Source organism: Microtus pennsylvanicus, chromosome 8 (genome assembly GCF_037038515.1).
Source record: "Microtus pennsylvanicus isolate mMicPen1 chromosome 8, mMicPen1.hap1, whole genome shotgun sequence".
Lineage (NCBI taxonomy): Eukaryota > Metazoa > Chordata > Mammalia > Rodentia > Cricetidae > Microtus > Microtus pennsylvanicus.
Genome location: NC_134586.1, coordinates 17889984 through 17915408, shown reverse-complemented (window position 1 = coordinate 17915408; position 25425 = coordinate 17889984). Strand labels below are relative to the sequence as shown.

General features: G+C 36.8%; 1 protein-coding gene across 2 annotated transcripts; it reads right to left on the bottom strand.

The window, feature by feature from the left end:
- Positions 1 to 8324: 8324 nt before the first annotated feature.
- LOC142855924 (NKG2-A/NKG2-B type II integral membrane protein-like) lies at positions 8325 to 20510 on the bottom strand. 2 transcript variants are annotated; one of them, XM_075982565.1, is made up of 8 exons: positions 19912 to 20510; positions 18548 to 18890; positions 18141 to 18242; positions 16906 to 16956; positions 16465 to 16634; positions 14466 to 14566; positions 12769 to 12911; positions 8325 to 8747 (listed from the first exon to the last, which is right to left on the bottom strand). In XM_075982565.1, the coding sequence occupies exons 2-7, from the start codon at positions 18732 to 18734 to the stop codon at positions 12794 to 12796; spliced, it is 729 nt and encodes a 242-aa protein (XP_075838680.1). In that variant the 5' UTR covers positions 18735 to 18890; positions 19912 to 20510; the 3' UTR covers positions 8325 to 8747; positions 12769 to 12793. The 2 variants fall into 2 exon arrangements, with proteins under 2 accessions (XP_075838680.1, XP_075838681.1); XM_075982566.1 differs by lacking the exon at positions 12769 to 12911.
- Between the last annotated feature and the right edge of the window lie 4915 nt (positions 20511 to 25425).

The window sequence follows — 25425 nt, the reverse complement described above, 5'->3', positions numbered from 1 at the left end:
TGACATATTTAATTGTCTACATTATCTTATTTTGGGTCAATACTTTATATGAGTTTAATAAAATGAACCATGTGCTACTGAATTAGCATCTATTTGGAGTAATAAAAAAGTTCTGAGAAGTTGCAAAAATAATTAAAGGTACTGTAAATATTGGAAAATATTTTGTGTCAAAATAAACACATATAAATTAAACAATATTTGAAACACTTCAAAATTATTCTTTTCAAAAGAGATTTATAGTATGTATTTTATTTGATGAAATAATTTGTTATTGATTTAATGGCTAAACTTTAAAGCTCACAAAGAGATAAAGTAAAGGCACTACATAACCAAATATTGTTAGTTCATACTTACCCGGAGAACATGTGCTTGTTAAAATCAGCCATTTTATCTGATTACAGATTCAGTTATAAGAAGAGTTGATTTAATAATTTAATCCCTGAGTCCTGGAATCAGTGAGATCTAAAATTAATTCTGCCTTTGAGACCTATAGCACATGACTGTTAAACAATTATAAATATTTTATTAATCTAAAATCTAAGTTCAAGTATGTACAAAATAAGCATGTAAGGCAGTTGGTACCCAGCTTGGCATATCAAGCTCTCAATCTGTGCCCTCAAGATACACAGAGCACAAATTGCAACACTAACAAGCAACACTTCGTCATCAGGTCTCCTATGGTTGTAGATTTAATTATATTGATAAGGAAACACAAACACATGTATGTGGCTAACTCTCCACAGACAGCAAGGACAGAAATTTGAGACAATCCTCCAGTGTGTTCCATGAGCTGGATTTCCCTGAGGAGCTTAAAGGCACCCATGCTCCAGTTTGATTCCTGCTTAGAACTGTGGCTCAGTGGCTCTACATGGGGCATTTCAGTGTCCCCTGAACTGAATGGGCTGGTGAGGACAAGGAAGCAGTGAAAAGATCCATCTTCTGTTAGGCTTTCTGTAGTGAGGTGGGTAGGAGCTCACAGGAGTCCTTTGGGGGTTGAGTAACAAAAGTTTAAAGTCAGTGGCAGAACCCAGGACAACTGTGCAAGTGAACTAAGCAGGCTGCCCCAGGAGGCTCAGGGTGAGTCAGGAGTGGAAAAGTAGATTTCTCACTAATGTGTCTCTGAAGGCTAAACAGGAAATTCTCATACCCGACTGATTTTGAAATCAGTTTTTCTCATCACACCCTTACAATGTTGGTCACTTTGTCTTATTGAAAGGACATAGTGGTCAGCTAAGTGTGTCATTTTCCGAGTACCTTACAAGAATTGCTATGTGTTTTCAAAAGGTGAGAGAGGATTAATCACCAAGCTTCTTCTTTCAAGAGATTCTAAGACAAGTTTTCCCTTTTACTGAAAAATACAATTGATTCTGATTGCAGTTTCTCCTCTCTACCTCTTCCAGTTCCTACATACCTCCCCTCCCATCTGAATCCAAACCTTATTTTTCTCTCATTGAAAACAAAAAGGCATCTAAGGAGTAATGCTAAAATAAATAAGTATAATATATAAAATAAATCATAATAAGAGAAAAGAACTGAACAAGAAAAAAAGAGTCAAAGGAAAAGTCAAAATAAAAGTACAAAAAATGCATATAGATGCAGAGACACGTACATTCACACTCAGGAGTCCCTTAAGAATCCAAAATTGTAAGCTACAATCTTTATAAAGAATCTTTAAGTTAAAAGACAAATAAACAAAAGAAAATGAAAATCTGACTTAAATTTATGAGACAAAGAACCTTCAAAGATGCCATTGAGTTTGTTTTGTGTTGGCCACCGATAGCTAGGCATGAGGTCCTCCCTTAAGAATGATTTGTTTTTTCAGCATGACTCCTTTGTACAAAACTAAATTGTCATTTGCAAGTGACCACTGATTGGAGGTAGCCTATGTATTAGGTATGAGGACAGGTGTCCACTTCTCTCTTCAGCTCTAGGACCCCCTCTGTGCAGACACATGCAAGCCCTGTGCATGCTGCCATGGTCTCTGTGAGTTCATTTGTGTGCAAGCCATGTTGTGTCTAGAAGGATCGAATCCTTGGTGTCCTCCATCCCCTCTGGCTCCAACATTCTTTTTGCCTTCTCTTCCATAGTCCCTGGAGCCATGAGGGGAAAGATTTGAGAGACATCCCTTTTAGGACTGTAATTTCCAAGGTCTCTCCCACTCTAGACATTGTGCATTTGTGGCTCTCTGTATTTGTTCCCCTCTGATGCAAAGAGAAGATTGTAAACTGGACAGTGGTATGCATGCCTTGAAGCCCAGCACTTGGGAGGCACAGGCAGGCAGATCTCTGTGAGTTCAAGGCCAGCCTGGTCTTAAAGAACTTGTTCCAGGACAGGCACCAATGGTACACAGAGATATATGGTCTCAAAAAATAAAAAAAAAAAGAGAAAAAAAACAAAAGAAAGAAAGAGAGAAGATTCTCTGATAATGGCTGAGCAAGACATTGATCTATGAGTATGACAGAATGTCACTCACGAGTCATTTTATTGGTATTTTTTTAGCAGAACATTAGTGTTTGGTTGCACCCTAGGTCTCTGGCCTATCACGTCCCATGTTCTTAGACATCTAACAGCATTGGGTTATCGATTCCATCTCATGGAGTGAGCTTTAAATCCAATAAGATATTGGTTGGTTACTTGCACAAGCTTTGCACAACTATTGCACCAGCATATCTTGCATGCAAGTCACTTTGTAGCTGGGTTTGTGTCTCCTTTTCTTCTTTAGTAGAGATCATAATTCCTTCAAGTATCATGAACACTAGTCAGTAGGGATGAAGTCTCTAACATAGGCACCAGCTCAACTTCTCCATGTTTCATGAGTTGTGTACGGGTTGTTTTCAGCAATAAGGCTTCAGTGTTAGTTTGTAGAAAGCCACTAATATCCTAGGCAACAGCTTTGCTTGTTTGCATGTTTCCATGGAAGGATTCTTATATTTTATTTTAAGTCTCTCTCTTTCTCATGTCTCAGGAGGCTGCCCACACCAAATATTATAGTCATATTGTATCAAATATATCATAAAAAGTCACAAAACATTATAAAATGCAAAATACATTGTCAACTAATATTAAACTTGATGTTTGTGTAATCAATAATTATCCTACATCTAATGATGTTACAAGAAACACAAAAATCATTTCACATTTTTGTTCAAATTCTTGAAGTCACTACATTTTATTTCATTATCAAAGATAAATTTTTGTTTTAAATACCTTCAATGAAATAAATGTTAGGTGAGTAGATATCATTGAATATTATTAATGTTATGCTATGTCAGTAAAATTAAAATATTAAATATGTAGTTATATAACTATTTTATCCTTAACTCTTTTGAGACACAATTGTTTATATCTTGCTATGTAAAAGCAGTAGCAAATTTGAGACAATTGGTACCAAAGAAAATAGTGATTTCAAGAATTTCCTTTGAATATTGTATATGAATAATTGTTTTCCTAAAGTCTTTATCTGTGAAGATTCATTGACTAATTTTCATTGTTTATTTTCCCCGAAAGTGTTGATCACTTTTGTATAGTCTGAGATCAAGACAAATAAACCTGTGCAAATAATGGAACTTTGTCAATTATTGTGTATTTTGCTGGGGTTTATTGATGAGAAAATGGTTTGTCCTTAGTTAAAAGAGGTACTCTGAAATAATTAATATGCCTACAAATATAAATATTAATGTATTAGTTTGAAATCCTTTTTAAAATTTATTTATTTATTAAAGATTTCTGCCTCCTACCTGCCACTGCCTCCCATTTCCCTCCCCCTCCCCCAGTTAAGTCTCCCTCCCTCGTCAGCCCGAAGAGCAATCGGGGTTCTCTGCTCTGTGGGAAGTCTAAGGACCACCCACCTCCATCCAGATCTTGTAAGGTGAGCATCCAAACTGCCTAGACTCCCCCAAAGCCAGTACGTGCAGTAGGATCAAAAACCCATTGCCATTGTTCTTGAGTTCTCAGTAGTCCTCATTGTCCGCTATGTTCAGCAAGTCCAGTTTTATCCCAGGCTTTTTCAGACCCAGGCCAGCTGGCCTTAGTGAGTTCCTGATAGAACATCGCATTGTCTCAGTGTGTGGGTGCACCCCTCGCGGTCCTGAGTTCCTTGCTCGTGCTCTCTCTCCTTCTGCTCCTGATTTGGACCTTGAGATTTCAGTCTGGTGCTCCAATGTGGGTCTCTGTTTCTGTCTTCTTTCATTGCCTGATGAAGGTTAATATTCAGGAGGATGCCTGTATGTTTTTCTTTGGGTTCACCTTCTTTTTTTTTATTTTATTATTTATTTATTTATTTATTTATTTTTATTTAATTTATTTATTTATTAAAGATTTCTGCCTCCTCCCCACCACTGCCTCCCATTTCCCTCCCCCTCCCCCGATCAAGTCCCCCTCCCTCATCAGCTCGAAGAGCAATCAGGGTTCCCTGACCTGTGGGAAGTCCAAGGACCACCCACCTCCATCCAGGTCTAGTAAGGTGAGCATCCAAACTGCTTAGGCTCCCCCAAAGCCAGTACGTGTAGTAGGATCAAAAACCCATTGCCATTGTTCTTGAGTTCTCAGTAGTCCTCATAGTCTGCTTTGTTCAGCAAGTCCGGTTTTCTTCCAGGCTTATTCAGACCCAGGGCAGCCGGCCTTGGTGAGTTCCCGATGGATCATCCCTATTGTCTCAGGATGTGGGTGCACCCCTCGCGGTCCTGAGTTCCTTACTCGTGCTCTCTCTCCTTCTGCTCCTGATTTAAACCTTGGGGTTGTAGTCCAGTGCTCCAATGTGGGACTCTGTCACTGTCTCCTTTCATAGCGTGAAGGTTAATATCCAGGAGGATGACTATGTGTTTTTCTTTGGGTTCACCTTCTTATTTAGCTTCTCTAGGATCACAAATTATAGGCTCAATGTCCTTTAATTATTGCTAGAAACCAAATATGAGTGAGTACATCCCATGTTCCTCTTTTTGGGTCTGGATTACCTCACTCAGGATAGTGTTTTCTATTTCCGTCCATTTGCATGCAAAATTCAAGAAGTCATTGTTTTTTGCTGCTGAGTAGTACTCTAATATGTATATATTCCATACTTTCTTCATCCATTCTTCCATTGAAGGGCATCTAGGTTGTTTCCAGGTTCTGGCTATTACAAACAATGCTGCTATGAACATAGTTGAGCATATACTTTCGTTGTATGATATGAGAATATATAATAAAAATCATTTAATACAGAAAATTATTATAGAAATTAAACTTTGAAGGACAATATTATGAAAACATAAAGGTCAAAACTACCAAACATTGCAATAGTTAATTTAACAACTTACAAATATTAATTAACATCTTCATAAATGTTTGCAGAGGCATGTCTTAGAGTTACAAGATCATAACATATAGATATAAAAACCACTAAGCAATAATTCTGTCATTATTCTTTTGATGAATTCTGAAAAAATATTTGACTAATTTTTAATTACATAAATATGAAAATCTATATACAGAGACTTCCAGTGCTCAGAGTGAAAACTTCCCTATAATCATCTAAAACCTTCTCACAGGTGATAATTGTGTTTGTCACCATGAAGTGAGGCATTTAGAGAGATCAGATGATCCTTTGGAGTCCAGTCACAAGTTCATCTGAAGGGAGCAGGAAATCTCTAGAGGGAAACTGAAGAAACAAGCAACATGGAGGGAGACAGCTGCACAGGAAGTAAAATGCATGGAGGATAGAAAAAATAAACTCAAACCAAAATGACACACTCACAAATCTAATTTTCTATTTAGAATGGACATTTGCATTTCCAGTAAATGTGTTATTGAACACATTTGAACAAGCAGTTTCTGTTTGCATCCTTCTTTAGTGGCTTAAAACCATAACCGAAGCTACTTCAGAAGTTGAGGCTGGAGTGTCTTAAACTCAATAACATACTGGTCTATAGAAATCGATGCGTGTTCTAGGAATGAAACCATGTAAGACCCAGGAACAAAACAAAAATATGAAGGAATAATATGGAGTAAAGCCCTTGTCTGGCATGCAATTTTCAGTATTAGAAAAATGCTCATAAGTAAAAATATCACTACTTTGAAGCAAGATCACATAAATAGCTTAATTACAATGTTCAGAATATTACTTAGCCTACTGATGAATAGATGTATTCATTTTTTATTTTTTTTATCAATGATAAGTCAGGTTTTTATGAAAATTATGAAATATAATGGTCAACGTCTAGAGGCTACATAGCTATGAGGACAATATTTCTATCACACATATAGTAGTTATTTTACTATCATGCTTGTATTTATTGACTACTATTAGTCTTTAAAATGAGATACTAATCTTTAGTTTGAACGGCTCAATAGTTCTGAGAAATCTTTAAAGTTTTTAAGAAACAAGCATTTTATGTTGGAAAATTTTTAAGACATTAGACTTACCCATACAATATACAATATCAATATCAATCAAAAGGGACAATGTTATCTGACACCAGGATTGTTTATGGCCAGAAATCCTCTGCAAGACTGAGCTCAAACCAATCTAAGTTTTAATTCCAGAAGTGAATGAAATTTATTTTGACCTGTATAGTCATTGCCCACATAATGACATTCTGTGGTTGAGGATTTATCCTCAACTTGCCCAGCATCTGGGATAATTCCCAGTAACACAGCAAACAAACCAAACAAGCAGCAATGTGTAAAGTACAAGTGACATCTTCCAATAAAAATAGGCTCTATACATTAACTAAGAAAACAGGCTCAAAATAAGGATCTGGATTAAGGCCCAATATTACTTTTGCCATATAAACATTGAAAAAAGTCCCCAATCTGTTAGCTACTTCTGCTCGCAGCCTTCTGGGTGGAAAAGAGGTTATTACTTTGAAGATAACACTCTGTGAGTTTAACATTCCTGGTAGTTTGAGTGCTTATCTGTGAGCACAAGAACCCACATTTCTCCTATAAGGAAAGTACTTACATTGCCATTAATTATGCTTCATTTTTATAAATGGAATCTTATTTTAAGTGCTCCATATATGTGCTCTATACATGTTCAATTCATTTTGCTTACATATTACTACACTTAAGATTTAAAGCTGTAAATTAAAGCAAACCATGTCATATTCATTAATGTTCTTTTTTTTGTTTGATATACTTATACCTATTAGCATCATGGACATTAACTTGGAGCTTTAAATTATATAATCCTACATAATTAGAGCATATTATTATTATATGCAATGATATGGTCTTTCTCTTTTCTGTCATCTAACCCTGTGAAATCTCTGTTCACATAATGATATAATAAAAATATGAAAACCAAGGAAATGATTTAACATAACAAGAATAATTAGAATTTATTCTTGAATATATGGAAAGTAGCTTTTAAAAATAATATGAAAAGGTTAGTCACATTTTTTCCTATTATGCATCTCTCAGTATAGTACTGTTAAAATAACTTTCTGTTGGCTCTTGTTAAAGGAATTTGGAAGCTCAAGATGAATAATTTGGAAGTAAAAAAGAAGTAAATGTATTTTTTACTATGATACCAAAATCAATTCATTTCTCAGGAATTAGTAAACACAGAGTCACTCTGTTTACAACTAAAGGAAACATTTGAAGTTCTTTTAAAGGTAAACACTTCCTGTGAATTAGAGCCTTGAAATTGCAAAACAAAGAATAGATGGAACTTCTGAGTGTCCTTAAATACATAGTAAGTAGATGCAATATTGATGGCAAAATATCAAATTTATAAATTTGTTATTACAAGGATACAATTGTAGTAGGAGCTGCAGGTTTCATTCTGCCACCCAGCTCCCGCCACAAATTGTATCCTTTTAAACACTGCTTGGCCCAATATATCTAGCCTCTTCTCGGCTAACTCTCGCACCTGGACTAGCCCATTTCTAATAATGTGTGTAGCACCCCAAGGTGCTCTTACCAGGAAGATTCTAGCCTACATCCACCCTGGCTCAGAGCTTCATCGCGTCTGCCTGGGAGAGGGGAGCATGGCATCTGTCTGAGTCGTCTTACCTCACTTCCTCTTCCTCCTAGCATTCTGTTCTGTTTACTCCACCCACCTATGTTCTAACCTATGAGGGCCTAGCAGTTTCTTCATTTTTTAACCAATGACCTTCCTCCATCATACAATATATCTTAGCATTTCAGGAAAAACATATAGAATAAACAGTGAATAAAAGTAGAGTGCTGTTGGAAATTTTTTGTTTTCAAAAGAGCAAAATTACTAATTTGCTGGATTTTTAAAAATTTTTTATTGAGAATAAAAAAAAAGTTTCCCTCTCCTCCCAGCCTCCCATTTCCCACCCCCTCCTCCCACCCTTTTCCCCCTCCCCCCACTCCTCTCTTCCTCCCTCTCCAGTCCAAAGAGCAGTCAGGGTTCCCTGCCCTGTGGAAAGTCCAAGGTCCTCCCCCCTCCGTCCAGGTCTAGGAAGGTGAACATCCAAACTGGCTAGGCCTCCATAAAGCCAGAACATGAAGTAGGATCAAAACCCCATGCCGTTGTCCTTGGCTTCTCATCAGCCATCATTGTTTGCCATGTTCAGAGAGTCCGGTTTTATCCCAAGCTTTTTCAGTCCCAGTCCAGCTGGCCTTGGTGAGCTCCCAATAGATCAGCCCCACTGTCTCAGTGGGTGGGTGCACCCCTCACGGTCCTGACTTCTTTGCTCATGTTCTCCCTCCTTCTGCTCCTCATTGGGACCTTGGGAACTCAGTCTGGTGCTCCAGTGTGGGTCTCTGTCTCTATCTCCATCCATCACCAGATGAAGGTTCTATGGTGATATGCAAAACATTCATCAGTATGGCTATAGGATAGGGTCATTTCAGGTTCCCTATCCTCAGCTGCCCAAGGAACTAACTGGGGACATCGCCTTGGGCACCTGGGAGCCCCTCTAGGTTCACGTCTTTTGCCAACCCTACGGTGGCTCCCTTAACTAAGATATGTGCTTCCCTGCTCCCATATCCCACCTTCCTTTATCCCAATCATCCTGTTTCCCCAATTTCCCCCCATCCTCCCCTTCTCACTTTTTTCTCCCCATCTCCCCTTACCCACATCCTACCCCACTCCCAAGATCCCAATTTTTGCCCGGCAATTTTGTCTACTTTCCATAGCCAGGAGGATAACTATATGTTTTTCTTTGGGTTCACCTTATTTAGCTTCTTTAGGATCACAAATTATAGACTCAGTGACCTTTATTTATGGCTAGAAACCAATTATGAATGAGTACATCCCATGTTCATCTATTTGGGTCAGGGTTACCTCACTCAGGATAGTGTTTTCAACTTTCTTATATAAATAAGAAACTCTCAACAGAAAAAGAAAAGATGAATATAAAAAACGAAAAATGAACCAATAATGTACTCTCATAAGATGATAATAACCATATAAGAGATGAAGAAGAGTGTTTGGTAATGATAAATTTGCTATGCCAACCACAATTAATATTTCCTTTTTTTTTTTTTTGGTTTTTCGAGACAGGGTTTCTCTGTGGTTTTGAGCCTGTCCTGGAACTAGCTCTGTAGACCAGGCTGGTATCAAACTCACAGAGATCCGCACAATTAATATTTCATTAACTGTTATGTACCTCAAATAACCTAAAAAATAATATAACATAGCCTTTAAGAGAGGAGTTTAATCCCTAATGGGAACTAGACACTTCTGCACCATACCATGGCCAGCAGATTAATCTATAAGGATATGGATATACTTAAACTGGAGTCAGCATGGGAATTCGCTCACATATTCACCTCTGTGAGCCTAGAAGGCTTAGGTTCTTAGATCCATTTGAGAAATTTCCTTAAAACTATACCAATATTTTCAAGTATATAATTAGAAAGAATTTAAAGCTGAGTTGTCTACACAGTAGCTGTGGTAGCCACTAGTCATGCTTACGTATGACATTCAAACTGTAGTTATTCAAAATAAATTTAATTAAAAAAATATGAAACAAGTTCACCAATCATAGAAGCCATATCTACCACAGTCTTAAGTTTATAAAAAAAATCAATAAGTGGCCCAAATTTTAAAACATGTAGTTTCTAAATCAGAAGAACACTTCTAAATAATGAAGAGACAAATAGATGATCATAATGACTTTTCACAATTAAGAATTACAAAATAGCACAATTTTTCTTATGAAAAATTGATTTCTTCAAAGGCAAAATTACATAAAGGAGACTTTAATATGACATAAATTCATAAAAAGTGAAATCAGAAACAAGTTTCAATTCTCAACAAATGAAGCAGAAAGTGGAAAACAATAAACTGCAAAACAATGATAAGAAAAAATTACAACAAAAACGGTCAATAAGAAACAAAGTCGATTCCGCTGAAGAGACAGAAAGCCAAGTTTGGCTACACACACATGTAAGTCTCTGCTCTTAAGAGGCAGAATGCTTGCTGACAGTTTGATGTCAGATTGTGCTAAATAGTTAAACACTGTCTTCAAAACAAAAGAAAGGGTTGTGGGAGGACTCAGCGGGTAAATGAGTTTGCCACCAAACTTTTTGAACTGAGTTTAAACCCTGACTCCCATACAGTAGAAAGAGAGAACCAACTCCTGTAAACTGTCTTCTGACTTTTGTACATGGGCAATGGAATGTGTGTATGTGTGTGTGTGTGTGTGTGTATGTACTCACAAGCATGCAAACACAATAATAAATAATAAATGTGAAAGAGTATTTAAAAACAAAAGGAAGAAGAAATAGACTCAAGACACTGATTAAAGGGCCATGAAAAAATGTTACAAAGTTGAAAATATTTTATGTGTGAATTTATTTTTTTCCTTACAAGTTTTGAAGACTTATGATACTGAAATTATATAAAGAAATCATTGCAGAAACATTGCCAAATTTATTTTAAGAGGCCACAGTCACACTAGTACCCAAAGTATAAAAAGACTAAACAAAAGAAGAGAATTACAAACTAATTTTCCTCATGAACACTAACATGGATGCATAATGCTCAATAAAATACTTGCAAATTGAATCCAAGAACACTTCAAAAAAATCACCAAGTAAGTAAGGGATGGTTAAACATACAAAAATTGGTCATTGTAATCCACTATAAAAACAAACTGAAAGAAAAAAAACATACACATGATCATCTCATTAGATGCTGAAAAAGCCTTTGACAGAATTCAAAACCCCTTCATGAAAGTACTGGAGAGATCAGGATACAGGGGACATTTTTACATATAGTATAAGCAATTTTCAGCAAGCTGATAGCCAATAACATATTAAATACTGAAAAATTCAAAGCAAGTCCACTAAAATTAGGAATGAGACAAGGCTGTCCACTCTCTCCATATCTATTCAATATAGTACTTGAAATTATAGCTGAAATAATATAACAAGAGAAGAAGATCAAAGGAATACAAATTGAAAAGGAAGAAGTCAAAATAATATAATTTGCACATGATATGATTGTATACAAAAATGACTCCAAAAGTTCTAGCAGGGCACACGTACATCTGGTAAACACCCGCAGCCAAGTGTCTGGATATGAGATTAACTTTAAAAAGACAGTAGTTCTTTTAGATATAAATTACATATGGGCTTCAAAAGAATTCAAGGAAATATTACCCACCACAATAGCTTCAAATAATATAAAATACCTTAGGATAAATCAAAACAAGCAATTGAAAGACATGTATGACAAGGACTTCAAGTCTTTGATGAAGATATCAGAAGATGGAAATGCTTCCTATGTTCTTGGATCAGTAGAAGTATCATAGTAAAAATGAACATTTTACCAAAAACAATCTATAGATTCTATGCAACCTCAATCAAAATTCCAATCCAATTCCACAGACCTTAAAAGAACAATATTCAACTTCAAATGGAACAACAACAGCAGCAAATAGGATAGCTAAAATAGAACCAAACATGACTGGTAAAATATTAATGAGATTATTCTTAGTGATATTCTGCTATACTCATAGACAAGAACCTGACATAATCACCATCAGAGAGCCACTAGTTGGAACTTGACAAATCCTTATGGTGAAAGTGGAAGAAGGATTCTAGGAGCCAAAAGGGTTCAGGACACCACAAGAAACACCGCAGAAGCTATTAACCTGAAAGTAAGGGGGCTCATTGAGACAGAACTGACGATCAGGGAGACTGCTTGGGACTTATCTAGTTCCTCTGCATGTATGTTACAGTTATGTAGATTGGTTATGGAATTCCTAGCACAGTGGATAGTGTCTGCTTCTGACACTTCTACTTACATTTTGGGACCCTTTTCCTCCTACCAGTTGCCTCATTCATCCTGAATATGAGGGAAGGTGCCCAGTATATTTAAACTTGAAATACCATATTTGTTGATATCCCAGGTAGACTAGCCTTTTCTGAGCAGAAACAGAAGAGGAGTGGATAGTGTAGGGGAGAGAGTTTGGGAGGGGAAGAGCAAGTGTATGTACATATATATGGAAATGTGGTTTACAATGAAAAACCTAGTTATACTAAGGGAACCCAGTTTATAATCTTCAGCTTCCAGCAGAATAGTTCTAGAATGGCCTATGACAATAACACATTGGACGGTAAATTTGAAATGTAACAAAACTTCTAAAGGAACTGTTCTTGGATATATGTTATTTGTTATAAATTTAACATTATGAGAATATCTTGAGCAAAAATGTTGAGATACATAAGTAATATTTGTACTTTAGTGTGTCTAATATGCTTTGATGATTGTTTTTGAAAAAAATCATTATTAGGACAAATAACATAATTCACTTTAATATGTAAACAAACTTAATCCTACTTTCAGGTTATAAAATGCAACATTACCTGACAGACTCAAAGTGCAGGTGTTTTAGTTGATGAGCTTATGCTTACAAAGATATGTATGTAAATCTGTACACGTATCTGCTGTGATTCCAGAGGATGACAGCACGACACAGTTTTTTTCAACGTGGGAAACTTCTCTAATCCTGCAATGGTGGAAACACGAAATGCATATATACTTTATGTGGATAATCTATTAAATGAGTGACTCCTATAAATATGTACAAAAGAAGGATCTAATGCAAGTCGGCAATGGTGTCTTCACTATGGTGTTATAAAGTCTGATTATTATGAAAGCCAAGGAGCCCATTCTTCAGATTCATATGATCAGTTCATGAAAGTCAGCATCTGTGATGGACTCGCTCAACTGGTGTAATGTGGGATTTCCCTCTGCATGCTGTGAATGCCATTGGTTAATAAAGAAACTTTTGAGCCAATAGCAGGGCAGAGGTAGGCAGGGAAGCTCATCTGAATGTTGGGAGGAGAAGACAGAGTCAGAGAGAAGCCCTGTTGCCCTGCTGGAGATAGACGCCGGAACTTTCCCTGTAAGCCACAGTCTCGGGGCAAAGCACAGAATAATGGAAATGAGGTAAATTAATATGTAAGAGTTAGCCAATAAGAAGCTAGAACTAATAGGTAAAGCAGTGATTTAGATAATACAGTTTCTGTGTGATTATTCTGGGGCTGAGCAGTCAGGAATAAACAAGTAGCCTCCTCTCACAACACCAGAACACTGTAAATGAGGGAACAGGGTCCCAGGAATAGGTGAATGACAAATAGACACAAGACTCAATGGAATTGCATCTGAATGCGTATTTACTAGACATGATGCTCATGCTTTATACAGAAAAGATTGTTTAAAAGCATGTGTTATTTTTCATGTTTTACAGATTATTTTTAGAATCATTAGATCAGATACATAAGAAAAGATTTTCATTAGACAGATGTTCCTAGTGACAGTCTGCAGTTGGTCATCTTAGACATGGCTTGGCATTAGTTTTGATATATATTATTAGATAGACTATGAATTTATGGCATTTTGAACTAAGGGCAAGTAGTTGTGGTAACCAGTCACACAGACTCCAGTATTTTTATGTTTTTGCAGTCTATGCAGAAAAACTTCTTTCTATCTCCTTCTCCACATTTCTAACTCCTCTTCAAACATTCCCCCAAAACCAATCTCAAGAAGTTACAGGCATTTATGTCTCTCTTCTAACCTTATCCCATTTTTGCTGAATCTGTCTAAATTGCTTACTTAAGTTTGCCTTTTTTTCTCTATTTACTAAGCACTAGATTAAACCAGGAAACATTTTTCCCTTGAATGCTAACCAATCTTCTTCCATTAGCATCATTACTCCTGTATATGGCAATGTCTCATCAGTAGACTCTGGAAACTTAAACATACTATCTTCCCTTCCAGAAGAAAGAAGACTGTATTCCTTCAAACATAAACAGGTAATCCCAAAAGTGCAAGGGCTCCAGTGCAGGAAGCACAGCACACACACACCCCTTCTCTGCAGGCATGCTTCCTTGAAGCTTGTGCTACATCTTACATGCGAGATCACGCAGACTCTGCAGGAGGTGGCTTGACAAGCATCATTAGCCTGTCAATAATTCAGCTTCATTTACAGACACCATTCTTTTAAGGCATTCTTTGTATGATATTTTTCTTATCTATTGCATTATTCATGAAAACTTACTTTGGTTTGAAAGTTGAGTCTTTTTTCCAAACCCAGAGGTGATCTCTGCTCTCCCGAAAGACGCTAGTCCATGCAAACAGTGAGAGGGATATCAGAAATTCCTACCAGGGAATCAAGGAATTTTATCAGTATGAAGGCTCTTATTAGTTTTTAAATGTGCTAGTTTATTCTGTCATAGTATGTTTATTATCCAATATGAGTCTACTTATTAAAGTTGAGAAGATTTCTTATGTTGCCAAAACATTCACATATGTATGTCATGTTTACTTAGGATCAACTTTTCCATGTTCATAGTTATAAGTTTTATTCTTCTATCAGTGGTAAATTGGGAATTGATCTATGCAACTCAATAGATATTTATGCTAAAAACACAAGCATAACATGTATTCAAACAAATTTCAAAAGTTATTTATGAAATTCTCTGGGTATTATGCTCAAGTCAATTTTTCTACTGTTTCTCACAGATCAGTTTTAAAAGGAAGGTCATGGTTTACTATTGAAGAAATGAGTGATGCAGTGGACAAAGTTTATGTTTTTTGAATATCACGTTATCACTAAGTAGCTGAGCCTCAACTACTGTCTATCACTGTAGGAGTGGATTACTGAAAGGGTAGTATTAAATCTTCTCTTGGCTACTGTTATAAATAAAGGGCAGACTTGGGAGTTCTAACAAAAGACACAAACAAAGAATTCTGAAGGCTGATACAAAAAGCTGAAATGTCTTGACACCTGAAGATGGAGGACTACAGGATAGCAGGACAACCTGTGTCTCTTGTCCAGTGGAAGAAAAGGACCGTACATGCTCTCCCTTAGAACCCAAACAACAAAATGTTGATTATGGGATCTCTCCTCCATGTATAAGACAGACTGGCCAACAGTATTAGGCAAGGCTGACAGCACCTAATAGGTTATTCTTCATATGAAGGGCTTCTCTATCTTTCTGAAAAACAGCAGTGTCGGACCTGGTGTCAGGGATCCCATAAGTACAAATGGCCATATAAGGTGCCTCTTTCTTTGAGGGTGTAACACTCACGTCTTCCTTCAAGCACCACCAGATAGAGTGGGTTTTAGAATGTTATGCTTGCATAATACAGAAGTGTAACATTGCAAACTGCAAATCGATGCAGGAGCATAGATCAATGATTTGCTGAAAGAACAATACTGTTGGATCTCAACCTTCCAAATGCTGCCATGCTTTTATACAATTCCTCATGTTGTGATGACACAAAACCATAAAATTATTTTTGTTTTCTACTTCACAACTGTAATACTGCTATTGTTATGAATCTTAACATAAATATCTGATATTCCCCATGGTCCTAGGTGACCCCTGTGAAAGGGTCCTCCACCATCTAAGGGATACAACACACATTTTGATAACTACTGAATTTCAGGATTTCTATGCAAAAATGCATGCATTTGTCTGATCATAGTCTTTTAAACTCAAAGGCATGTGTCTCAAAAGTCAACTTTAGGCAAGTTCCACAGTCATTTCTCTGTGGGCCCTGCATGTCCAATTTCTCCATAATAACATCCAGCGTCCAGGTAAGAGCAATATCCTGTCCAAATGATTAGAAAACTCCAGATTAAAAGGTTTTGTACAGGAAGACCTTGTGAGAGTATGCATAGGGAAGGGACACTAAGGAAATGAATATTTTGCCTAGATATCTTCTGTGATTCCATCCACCTGTTCACGTTCTAATCAATATTAACTCTCATACACATATAGGCACTTTTGTGTATGGTAAAATTAAATGGAAAAGTTAATTTCAGAGTAAATGCACTTATACAAGAATGGTTTTCAATTAATAAGAAATATCTGGATAGAAGTATTCACTACCAGTATACAAATATACATAAAATGTTCTAAAGTAAAGCAATGACATGTTTTAAAGAGTTGTAAATACATGAAACATGTGTAAGAATATGAATCTACTCCACACACATCATATCTACAGGAAAAAAGGTTAAGCAACGATTGACACATGGCAGCTCTTACCTGTTCCTCTTCACTATCTATGTAAAGCAGACTAGAGTTTTTGGCGTTGCAGGACACCAAACTGTCAGTCCAATTTTTTTTCTCCCCACTAATGTAATAACAACTGTGGGAATACGACATCCACTCCTTTGGACAAGAACTACAAGGCTGTGCTGAAGAAAGATTATTATCTAGAAGCAACAGGAATTTAATAATGAAAGTTAATTTATGTTTGCATATTTTTGAGCATCCATGTATAAACTATACCTATGAACTCCAGATGCTTGTCCTTAGAAAATAAAATGCAGACTCAAACATACTCATGCATAGTAGCATCTTTTGGCCCATAGTTTTATATCCAATCATTTTCCTCCTATCAATACATCATTATCTTGGTCTGGCTTACATTAAACACAAAATATTATGTGTACAAGCATCAGAACTTTGACAAGCAAAGTGTACCTTTTGGACTTTTGTTCAGCGAGGGTTGGATCTGCTCCTTTGGTTCAGTGTCTGCAGGGTTAAGGTAATTCTTATTAAATTATTTAGTAAAGTAAGATGGTGAAGAAAGATTATTATCTGTAAGCAACATAATTAAATAATGAAAATTAATATGTTTTCTTTTAGTTTTGGACATTTATATAAAGTATTTATCTACACAGCAAAGACTCTGATAAATAAAAAAATATACATTCGAGTACACAAAGAATAGAGTCTGTCCTATATACCCAGTGTTATTCATCTGGCTAAACTAAATACACAAGGCTTTACTCTAAAATTTTCAAAGTCTCTGAACATAAGTTCTATTCTAGAATAGTGAGTTCATTTCTGTATCATCAAAGTTCACCAGTTGGAAAATAAAAGGCATTCTTAAAAACTTTGCATGGTTATTTATTCCTATTGTGGAACAAAAAGTTTATCATCGTTAATGTTTACTGATGAACATGTAATGTTCATGTTTCTAGATTATTTTATTCTTTTAAATCTACTACCATCTTTGCATAGTAGTCAACACAAAATATAATGTGTACAAACATCAGAACTTTGACTATCAAGGTGTATCTCTCTCGGTTCTAGTCAGGGAGGTCAGGATCAGGTGAGTTAAAATAATTCTTATGAAAATAAACATGGCCGGGCGATGGTGGCGCATGCCTTTAATCCCAGCACTCGGGAGGCAGAGGCAGGCGGATCTCTGTGAGTTCGAGACCAGCCTGGTCTACAAGAGCTAGTTCCAGGACAGGCTCCAAAGCCACAGAGAAACCCTGTCTCAAAAAAATAAAAAATAAACATGTAAAATATTGTAACAATTTTAGGTTTCTAGTCTAGAGATGATGTACTATTTTGAATTAGGATAATGGAGAATACAATTGAAATTGTCAAAAAAATAACTAATATGGTGAAAACATTGGAAAAAACTACATCAATGAAAGCACAAATTTCATCTTTTCACATACAACCTATGACAAAACCCTTTCAAAAAATTTCAGTTAAGAGTTTCCCAGGTTTTAATCTATGTATTTGAGTTATGAAATCATTAATAAACCAAAAGCAAACACAATAGCCCTGATATTCATGATATTGATAAATTCATAGTAACATTCCACATTTTTAATCCACGTGCATAATTTAATTAAAAGCTACTGTTCTTGATAAGTTTTGAAAGGCATTTTTAGTCATTATTTTAAAAACACGCTTACAGGGTTTGGCAACTGTAGTAATTAAAACCACAGTGACCATTAAGGCGAAGCCGACGATGCCCAGGATCACAGTGATGGGTTTTTCCGGAGGAGATGGAAAACCTGCAGAAAGAAATGTAAAGATGAAGAATAGCAGTTCACAAGGTTTATGTACACAAAAAAATCCACATACACAGTGAGTCAAACAGACAAATGTTGACCCCAGATCCTCCTCTACACCGTTATCATCTGTAGGCAGTCTCATCACAAGAGAATGATCGTAAATTTTCGCAACAGAATAACATCCATGCTCACAAATCATAAAAGCATGGGTTGAGTTAGAGCTCTCAGTCTTCACAAGGAGAAACCATTGCCACCTCTGCACCTATCTGAGAGCAGTTACAGTGAGGGTCCATTCAGTGTCTCACCTTTGCAGCAGCAGTCCCTGCAGACCGAGGGATGCGCTGGAGAAGTATTTTGAAAGCTCAGTTCCACATAGGTGATTTCCTGCTCAGTTACTGAGATGGAGCTGCGGGTGCCCCTTGGTTGCCTTTTCTGGTTCCTTGAATCCTTGGACACATTCAGTTCTACATAGGTGACTCTTTCATTGCTCATCTCGGCAGCTGAATGATGCCAGAGCCTGTGCCATCAGCTGTTCACTGAAAGGTACACATCCTGATGCAGTCAAATGGGTGGGGTTTGGAACATTGGAGCCCATTTTGTGGTTTTAATTTGTAATCTGTTTTTCCCCTTGAGCAATGAACTCATGTGCTGTGGTAAAAATAAATAAGTAAATAAATAAACAAATAAATAAATAGAGTTTTGAAAGACAATCCACTTTGGTAAAATATTTTTGATAGCACAATAACTTTGTGAGGAGTAAAGATGTCTGTAAACAAAAGAAAAATTTTACAAATTAAATTTAGTTTTCATGGGTATAACACTATGAAATGTTTAAAGCTTACATCAAAGATCCCTATACTATAAAGAATAGTTACAGGAAAAAACTGTTGCTTTAATTTTTGCAACTTAAATTTTTATTGTCTTGAGAATTTCACATATGAGTAGCATATTTATATCATTTCCATCCTTCTCTCTTTCCTTCCAGCCTGTCCCATGCATTCCACTCTTTCTTGAATCCATGATCTCCTCTTTAAATATTGTTACACATACATGTGTGCGGGCTTAACAGCAATCTGCTGGACTTTTATAATAAATTTTAAATCCAACAATGAGTAAAGACTGCCATAAATGGGTAGTCTAGGAAAAGTTTATACACATACATGCACATAAAACTAACCTTACTTTTAATAGTTAATACATTTATGAAATTAAATGGCATGCTATTAAATTTATTTTATAACTTAGAGAAATGACTAAACATTGAAAGACATTGCAATTGTTAGAATGTGAAGTTATGTCAGAAAATCTGGCATAAAATAAATGGATTTCAAAATACTTCCAAAGTGATTTTAAAACCCATTTTAATTAAAGAAACAATCATCCAACATGTGAAACCATAATATGATAAAAATGATTCATACTAGAATGATTACGGTTCAAACGTTCCTGAAGGATCTGAGTCTATCAAAGTTCAGTGTCATTTTATCACATACAAAAGAACTGTAATAACTCAATATAATTGATAATTCACTCAATTAGCCTGGGAATAAACAAGATCTAAAACTAATTTTGGCTTTAAAACTTACATGTGACCTCTGAATAGTTACCAATAGCCCAGTGCATTTGTCTAAAATATGAAAAAAACTTTTATAAGGCAATTAATACTTACCTCTGGCATGTAGAGCTCTCAGGAAATGCTAGTTATTTTTTAGTCTTAATTTCTACTATGACTGTTCTTACTACTGAGTGAGAGTCCTTTTAATAATCTGTGACATCTGGAATAAATCCATATGCTGCTATCCAAGGATCCACAGAGCACAAATTGCAACACTTAAAATCCATACTCCTTCATGAGGTCTCCTGTGCCTGTAGATTTCATTCCATCGACAAGGAAATACAAATACGAGCGGTTGGCTGACTCTCCACAGACAACAAGGAAAGAACTGTGAGGCAATCCTCCAGGGAACTCCACAGACTTGGATTATCCGAGTTGTTTAGAGGCATCCACATTCCTGCTTGGTTCCCTGCATCAGAACTGTCCCTTAGTTACTCTACATGTCACATTTGCAGTGTTCTGTCAACTGACTGGGCTGGTGGAGAAGAGGCCAGTGTCAAGCTCTCTCTCCTGCCAGAAAGCCAGGCCTTCTGCCATGAGGTAAGGAGCTCACAGGAGGCCTGTGAGAGCTGAGCGCCAAAAGATGAAAGACAGTGGCAGAAATCTAGGACAACAATGACAGTGAACTGAGCAGGCTGCCCCATGAGGCTCAGGGTGAGTCACTCACGAGTGGAAAAAGAGATATCTCATTAATGCGTCTCTGAAGGCTAAACAGGAAATTCTCATACTCGACTGATTTTGAAATTAGTTTTTCTCATCACACACCTTCACAATAAATATAAGAAACGTCCTTTAGTGTGCTGTGTGGTGTTGTCTTTTCCAACTGTTTTTCTAAAACTGCACGTGCATAAAATAGAGGGGTCAGGGCAAGGAGTTCAGCCATGATTGAAGTTAATTGTTTTCTACAAAAATTGCTATCCTTCTTGAAGAGAGACGTAGATGTGCAAGCCTTGGTTTTCTTTGTTTTCCTTTGCTTTCTTTCTCTTCCTCCCTCTTTCCCTCCATCCTTCCCTCCCACCTTCTCTAATTTAGGTAGAGCTTTGCTTTTAGGCTGCTCATAACAAGTGTGTACAACATTATAACACACACACAAACACTCTCTCTATATTTATATATATATATATGCATATGCATATTATATATGCTCTCATATATACACATATAATTATATACATTGATTGGATGCATTTGTTATATATATGATATGTGCATACATCATGTATGTGTTGTATGTACATTCTATTTATATTTTATATATGTATATAAATATATATATTATATAGGTATATAGGTAAATACAGAGAGACATATTATATTTTAAATCTTAATTGTATTACAATGTAAAATTATAAATTTATAGGAATATTATGAATAATATACAATGCTATCTATTACTGATTTTTCTGAGCAGTGATCAAGTTTTCAACTTTTTATAGCTGGCACAAAAAACTTCCTTGCACACTCATCTTCTCAAACTAATATATTCCTGTATTTTTCTTTCCCATTATATCCTACGAATGAGGATTGTATGTGGCCTGACACTTTCACAAGACCTGAGCCCAGATGTGACACTTTCAGGGAGCAGTGTCCAGCTATAACATCTTTTACAGGAGTGGAGTAGAACTGTAGCACTTTCCCTGGGGAAACTTTTCTCTAGTAGATAAGAACTGTAACCCTTTTGCTAGGGCAACTCTTCCCCATAGGAGGAGCAGAGCTGTTACACTTGCACTGGGGAAACCTTTCCAGTGAGCAGAACTTTAACACTTACAGTAACTTCATGGTATTACTTGGCTCCTAACCGCCAGATCACCTTTCAATGGGAGCTCCAACTCTTACAACCGGTATAAAGTGCTGAAACAGAAGAATCTTAGGAAGGCAATTGTGTCATGAGGCTCTGTTTTCATGATAGAATTATTGTAGTTCCCATGAAACTAGATGAGTTTCCTTCAGAGCAAGCTATGACAGAGTAAATGTAGTATCCTTGTCCTGCTGTCTTGCTTCTGCCCTCACCATGTGAACAGTCATTTCTATACACCAACCACTATGGCATGTGTCTCATACCAGAAGACAAACAAATGATGACATATTCCCATCTACCAGAACCACAAGGTGGGGTGCAAAACAAAAACATTTTTCTTTATGAATTAGTCACAGGCTTTATCTACAGTACAGAGAAGAGATTAAGAAGATTAATCTCAGCTTAGCCCTTCACAGTTGCAGTGTGTGAGCATCCACATACACCCAGGAACCCAGAAGACATACTCAGTATATGACCTGGCTACCTATAGTTCCACTGTGGGTCATGAAATGTCCTTATGATACAGCTTCACCTTCTCTGGACTATTATCTGAGAGCTACACTGTGCAGCCAGGAACCCATTAAATGGCACAATTGTTCTTGACCCTAAAGATAGTTGTAAGGAAAATGGCTCACTGTAGATCATGGAAAAAAGCCTGATGACTCACTTCCAGAGCCCCATAAACAGGGTGAGGCTATCTGTCAGGGACACAGCACTTGACACAATGGAAGCCCCAAAACTCCAAAAGAATTGCACTTATTCACACAACTTGCAAAAGACTCACCCTATGCACACCTGAGGTACATAGGTATATTGTCTCAGCATCAGCAAACTGGCACATCAAAAAGTCATTAACATGATCATGCAGTATATATCTCTTTGATCTAAATATTACTTAGAGTTAAAATTTTTAAATACTCTGAGCTATATTAACAAAATGAAGAAGAAAAGCAGAAGATAATATTATCAATAGGTGCTGAAAGAACATTTCATGGATTCAAGTATTTTCTATTTTTTTAACAAATGTGTGATTTTTTTGAAATTATGTTTAGTGAATTGGTGTTTTAATTGTGTGTATGCCTATGTGAAAGTGTCAGATCTTCTGGAACAGGAGATACTGACAGTTATGAGCTGCCATGTGGGTGTTGGGATTTGAACCCGGGATCTTCAGGAAGAACAGCCAGTGATCTGAACTGCTGAGACTAAAGTAATTTTATGATAAAATTTTCAACAAGTTACAGGAAGAAGATACCTAGGTACAACCAATCTATGATAAGCTCACTACCCAAACAATCCAAGTTATCATCATATTCAATACAGAATTTTTTTCTCTAATGTCAATAAGGCAAAAAGGTTCACTCTTATCATCTCCATTTAGAAAAGTCATGTAAGTCTGAGACAATTCATTTATACAAGAGAACTAAATAAAAATTGTCATCATCAGGATTATTTAAATTAAATCAACTGTCTTTTCATGTTACATGACCTGGGCATGGAAGCTTAAACATACCAACCAAAAAGTTTATGAGGAAATACGTAAATTAAATAAAAAGTGTAGGGATGAAATAAAAATTTAGTAGTATTTTTAATTTGGAAAGAAAAAACTTAAAAAGTAGTACTATTTACAATAACATAAAAAAGAAAGGGGAAAGAGTGTATGGCTGATGAATGCTAGGGTTAAAATGACAAGGATGGGAATGGAGGAAAATTAATGAGAGGGTTTGTGACTGTATATGAGATAGCTACACTGACAAGAGAAGAGGAAGGACAGGGATTTAACAATAAACAACAAAGCTGGTCTCCACAGACTCTATGAAGCTCCCCCTTCAAACCAAGGAACACACTCACAACATTACTGAAGGCTCAGCAGTTAAAAGAAAGGATATGGGTTCAATTCTGAACACCCACATGGCAGATCATAACCATCTGTAACTCCGGTTCAGGCGAGATCTGAGGGCCTCTTCTAGCGCCCAAAGATATTGCAAACATGTAGTTAACAGACAAGATATACAGACAAAACAACTATACATGTAAACTAAACAAACAATACACAAAAATTAAAAGGTAACATTATTGCCCCCTTTTGTTAAACATTTCAGCTTAGTAGTGTGAAGTTTAGTATTGTCATCTTGACACAGTGTAGAATCCCTGGAAGGGACTCTCAGTGAGGAATTGTCTATATTAGGGTTACCCGTGGACCCACCAGAAAGGGATTCTTTTAATTGGAATAATTGAGGTGGAATGTGAGTGTGAGGGGAGTAGGCTCTGGATTGAATGGAAAGGGGAAAACCATAAAACACGATTATGCATGTATTAATTCATTGCTCTGCTCTAGAGTGTGATGTAGTGTGAACTGCTTCAAGTTCATTTCACATTCAATTTGCCATGATGGACTGTAACCTGGCTTTGTGAGTCAAAAGATCCTCATACCTTAAGTTGATTTTGTGAGGGTATTCCATTGCAACAATGAAATGAAACCAAGACAGGGAGTTACAGAATATAAAGTCTTACATTTTGTCCATCTAACAATAACAAACTCAATTGTGGGTAAAAATGGCTTCTTAGTCAGCTTCTGCTTATTCTATGAAAGAGAGTACCCCAGACTGCCATAGGGGTAGACAAAAGGAAGAGAAAGTACAAGGCTTTGGACTCCAGTTGCTAAAGGCTGCCCCTTACCACTTCTTGACTCGGTCAAGAATCTGCTCAGCATTGACTTTCTTCCATTACCCTCTTACTTTTTGGCATAAGGTTTGATAACATTCTCTACCTTTCTTTCAGTCTGAATTCTCTTGTACCAACATAAGGACCTGAACTACTTGTGCAGTCAAGATGTTACGGAATGTAAGAGTACACCATTTTGTTTCCTCTTATCTACAATTCTTGGGAATAGATTTATCTGCAGGGTGATGTGGGATTCCCCTTGTATGCTATGATTACCATTAATGAATAAAGAAACTGCCTTGGCCTGTTGATAGGGCAGAACTTAGGTAGGCAGAGAAAACTAAACTGAATGCTGGGAGAAAGGAGGTAGAGTTGGAGAGAGCCATGTAGCCCTGCCAGCATCAGACACCAGAACTTTACCCAGTAAGCCACTGCCACATGGTGATAATTAATTAATTGGAAATGGATTAATGAAAATGGGTTAAATTAATATTTAAGAGTTAGACAATGAGAAGCTAGAGCTAATGAGCCAAGCAGTTATTTAATTAATATGGATTCTTTGTGATTATTTTGGAGCTGAGCAGCTGGGAACTAACAAGCGGCCTCCTTCTACAGAAGGGGTGTATTTTTGCCAACTCCATAAATAACTGAGGATGACCTTGAACATTATATTTCCCCACTCCCACCTCCACATCCCAAGTGCTAGAACTATAGACAAACATGATGCTTTAGTTAGGGTTTCTATTCGTGTTCTGAAATGCCATGAGCAGGAACAACCTGTGGAAAGGGTTCATTTGGCTTACCCTTCCACATTGTGGTCCATCACTGAAAGAAGTTAAGAACAGAAACTCAAACAGGGTAGGAACCCGGAGGCAGGAGCTGATGCAGAGATCATGGACATGTGCTGCTTACTGGTTTGCTCACCATGCTTTCTTATCAAACCCAGGACCCCCAGCTCAGGGATGGCACCACCCAAGATGGGCTGGGCATTCTGACATGAATCACTAATTAAGAAAATGTCCTATAGGCTTGGCTATAGACAGATCTGCTGTGGGAGCTCCTTCCGCTACTTTAGCCAATAGCCGCTGAGATACCAAACCACTGGGGTG

Bases quoted from the DNA above. Each gene is read 5' to 3' on its own strand.
- LOC142855924 (XM_075982565.1), bottom strand. From the start codon at position 18,734: ATGAGCAATGAAAGAGTCACCTATGTAGAACTGAATGTGTCCAAGGAT. The intron at 16,957-18,140 runs GTAAGCGTGTTT...TTAACCCTGCAG, and splicing joins TACTACAGTTGCCAAACCCT to ACACTGAACCAAAGGAGCAG. The intron at 16,635-16,905 runs GTACACTTTGCT...TGTTGCTTCTAG, and splicing joins GCTGAACAAAAGTCCAAAAG to ATAATAATCTTTCTTCAGCA.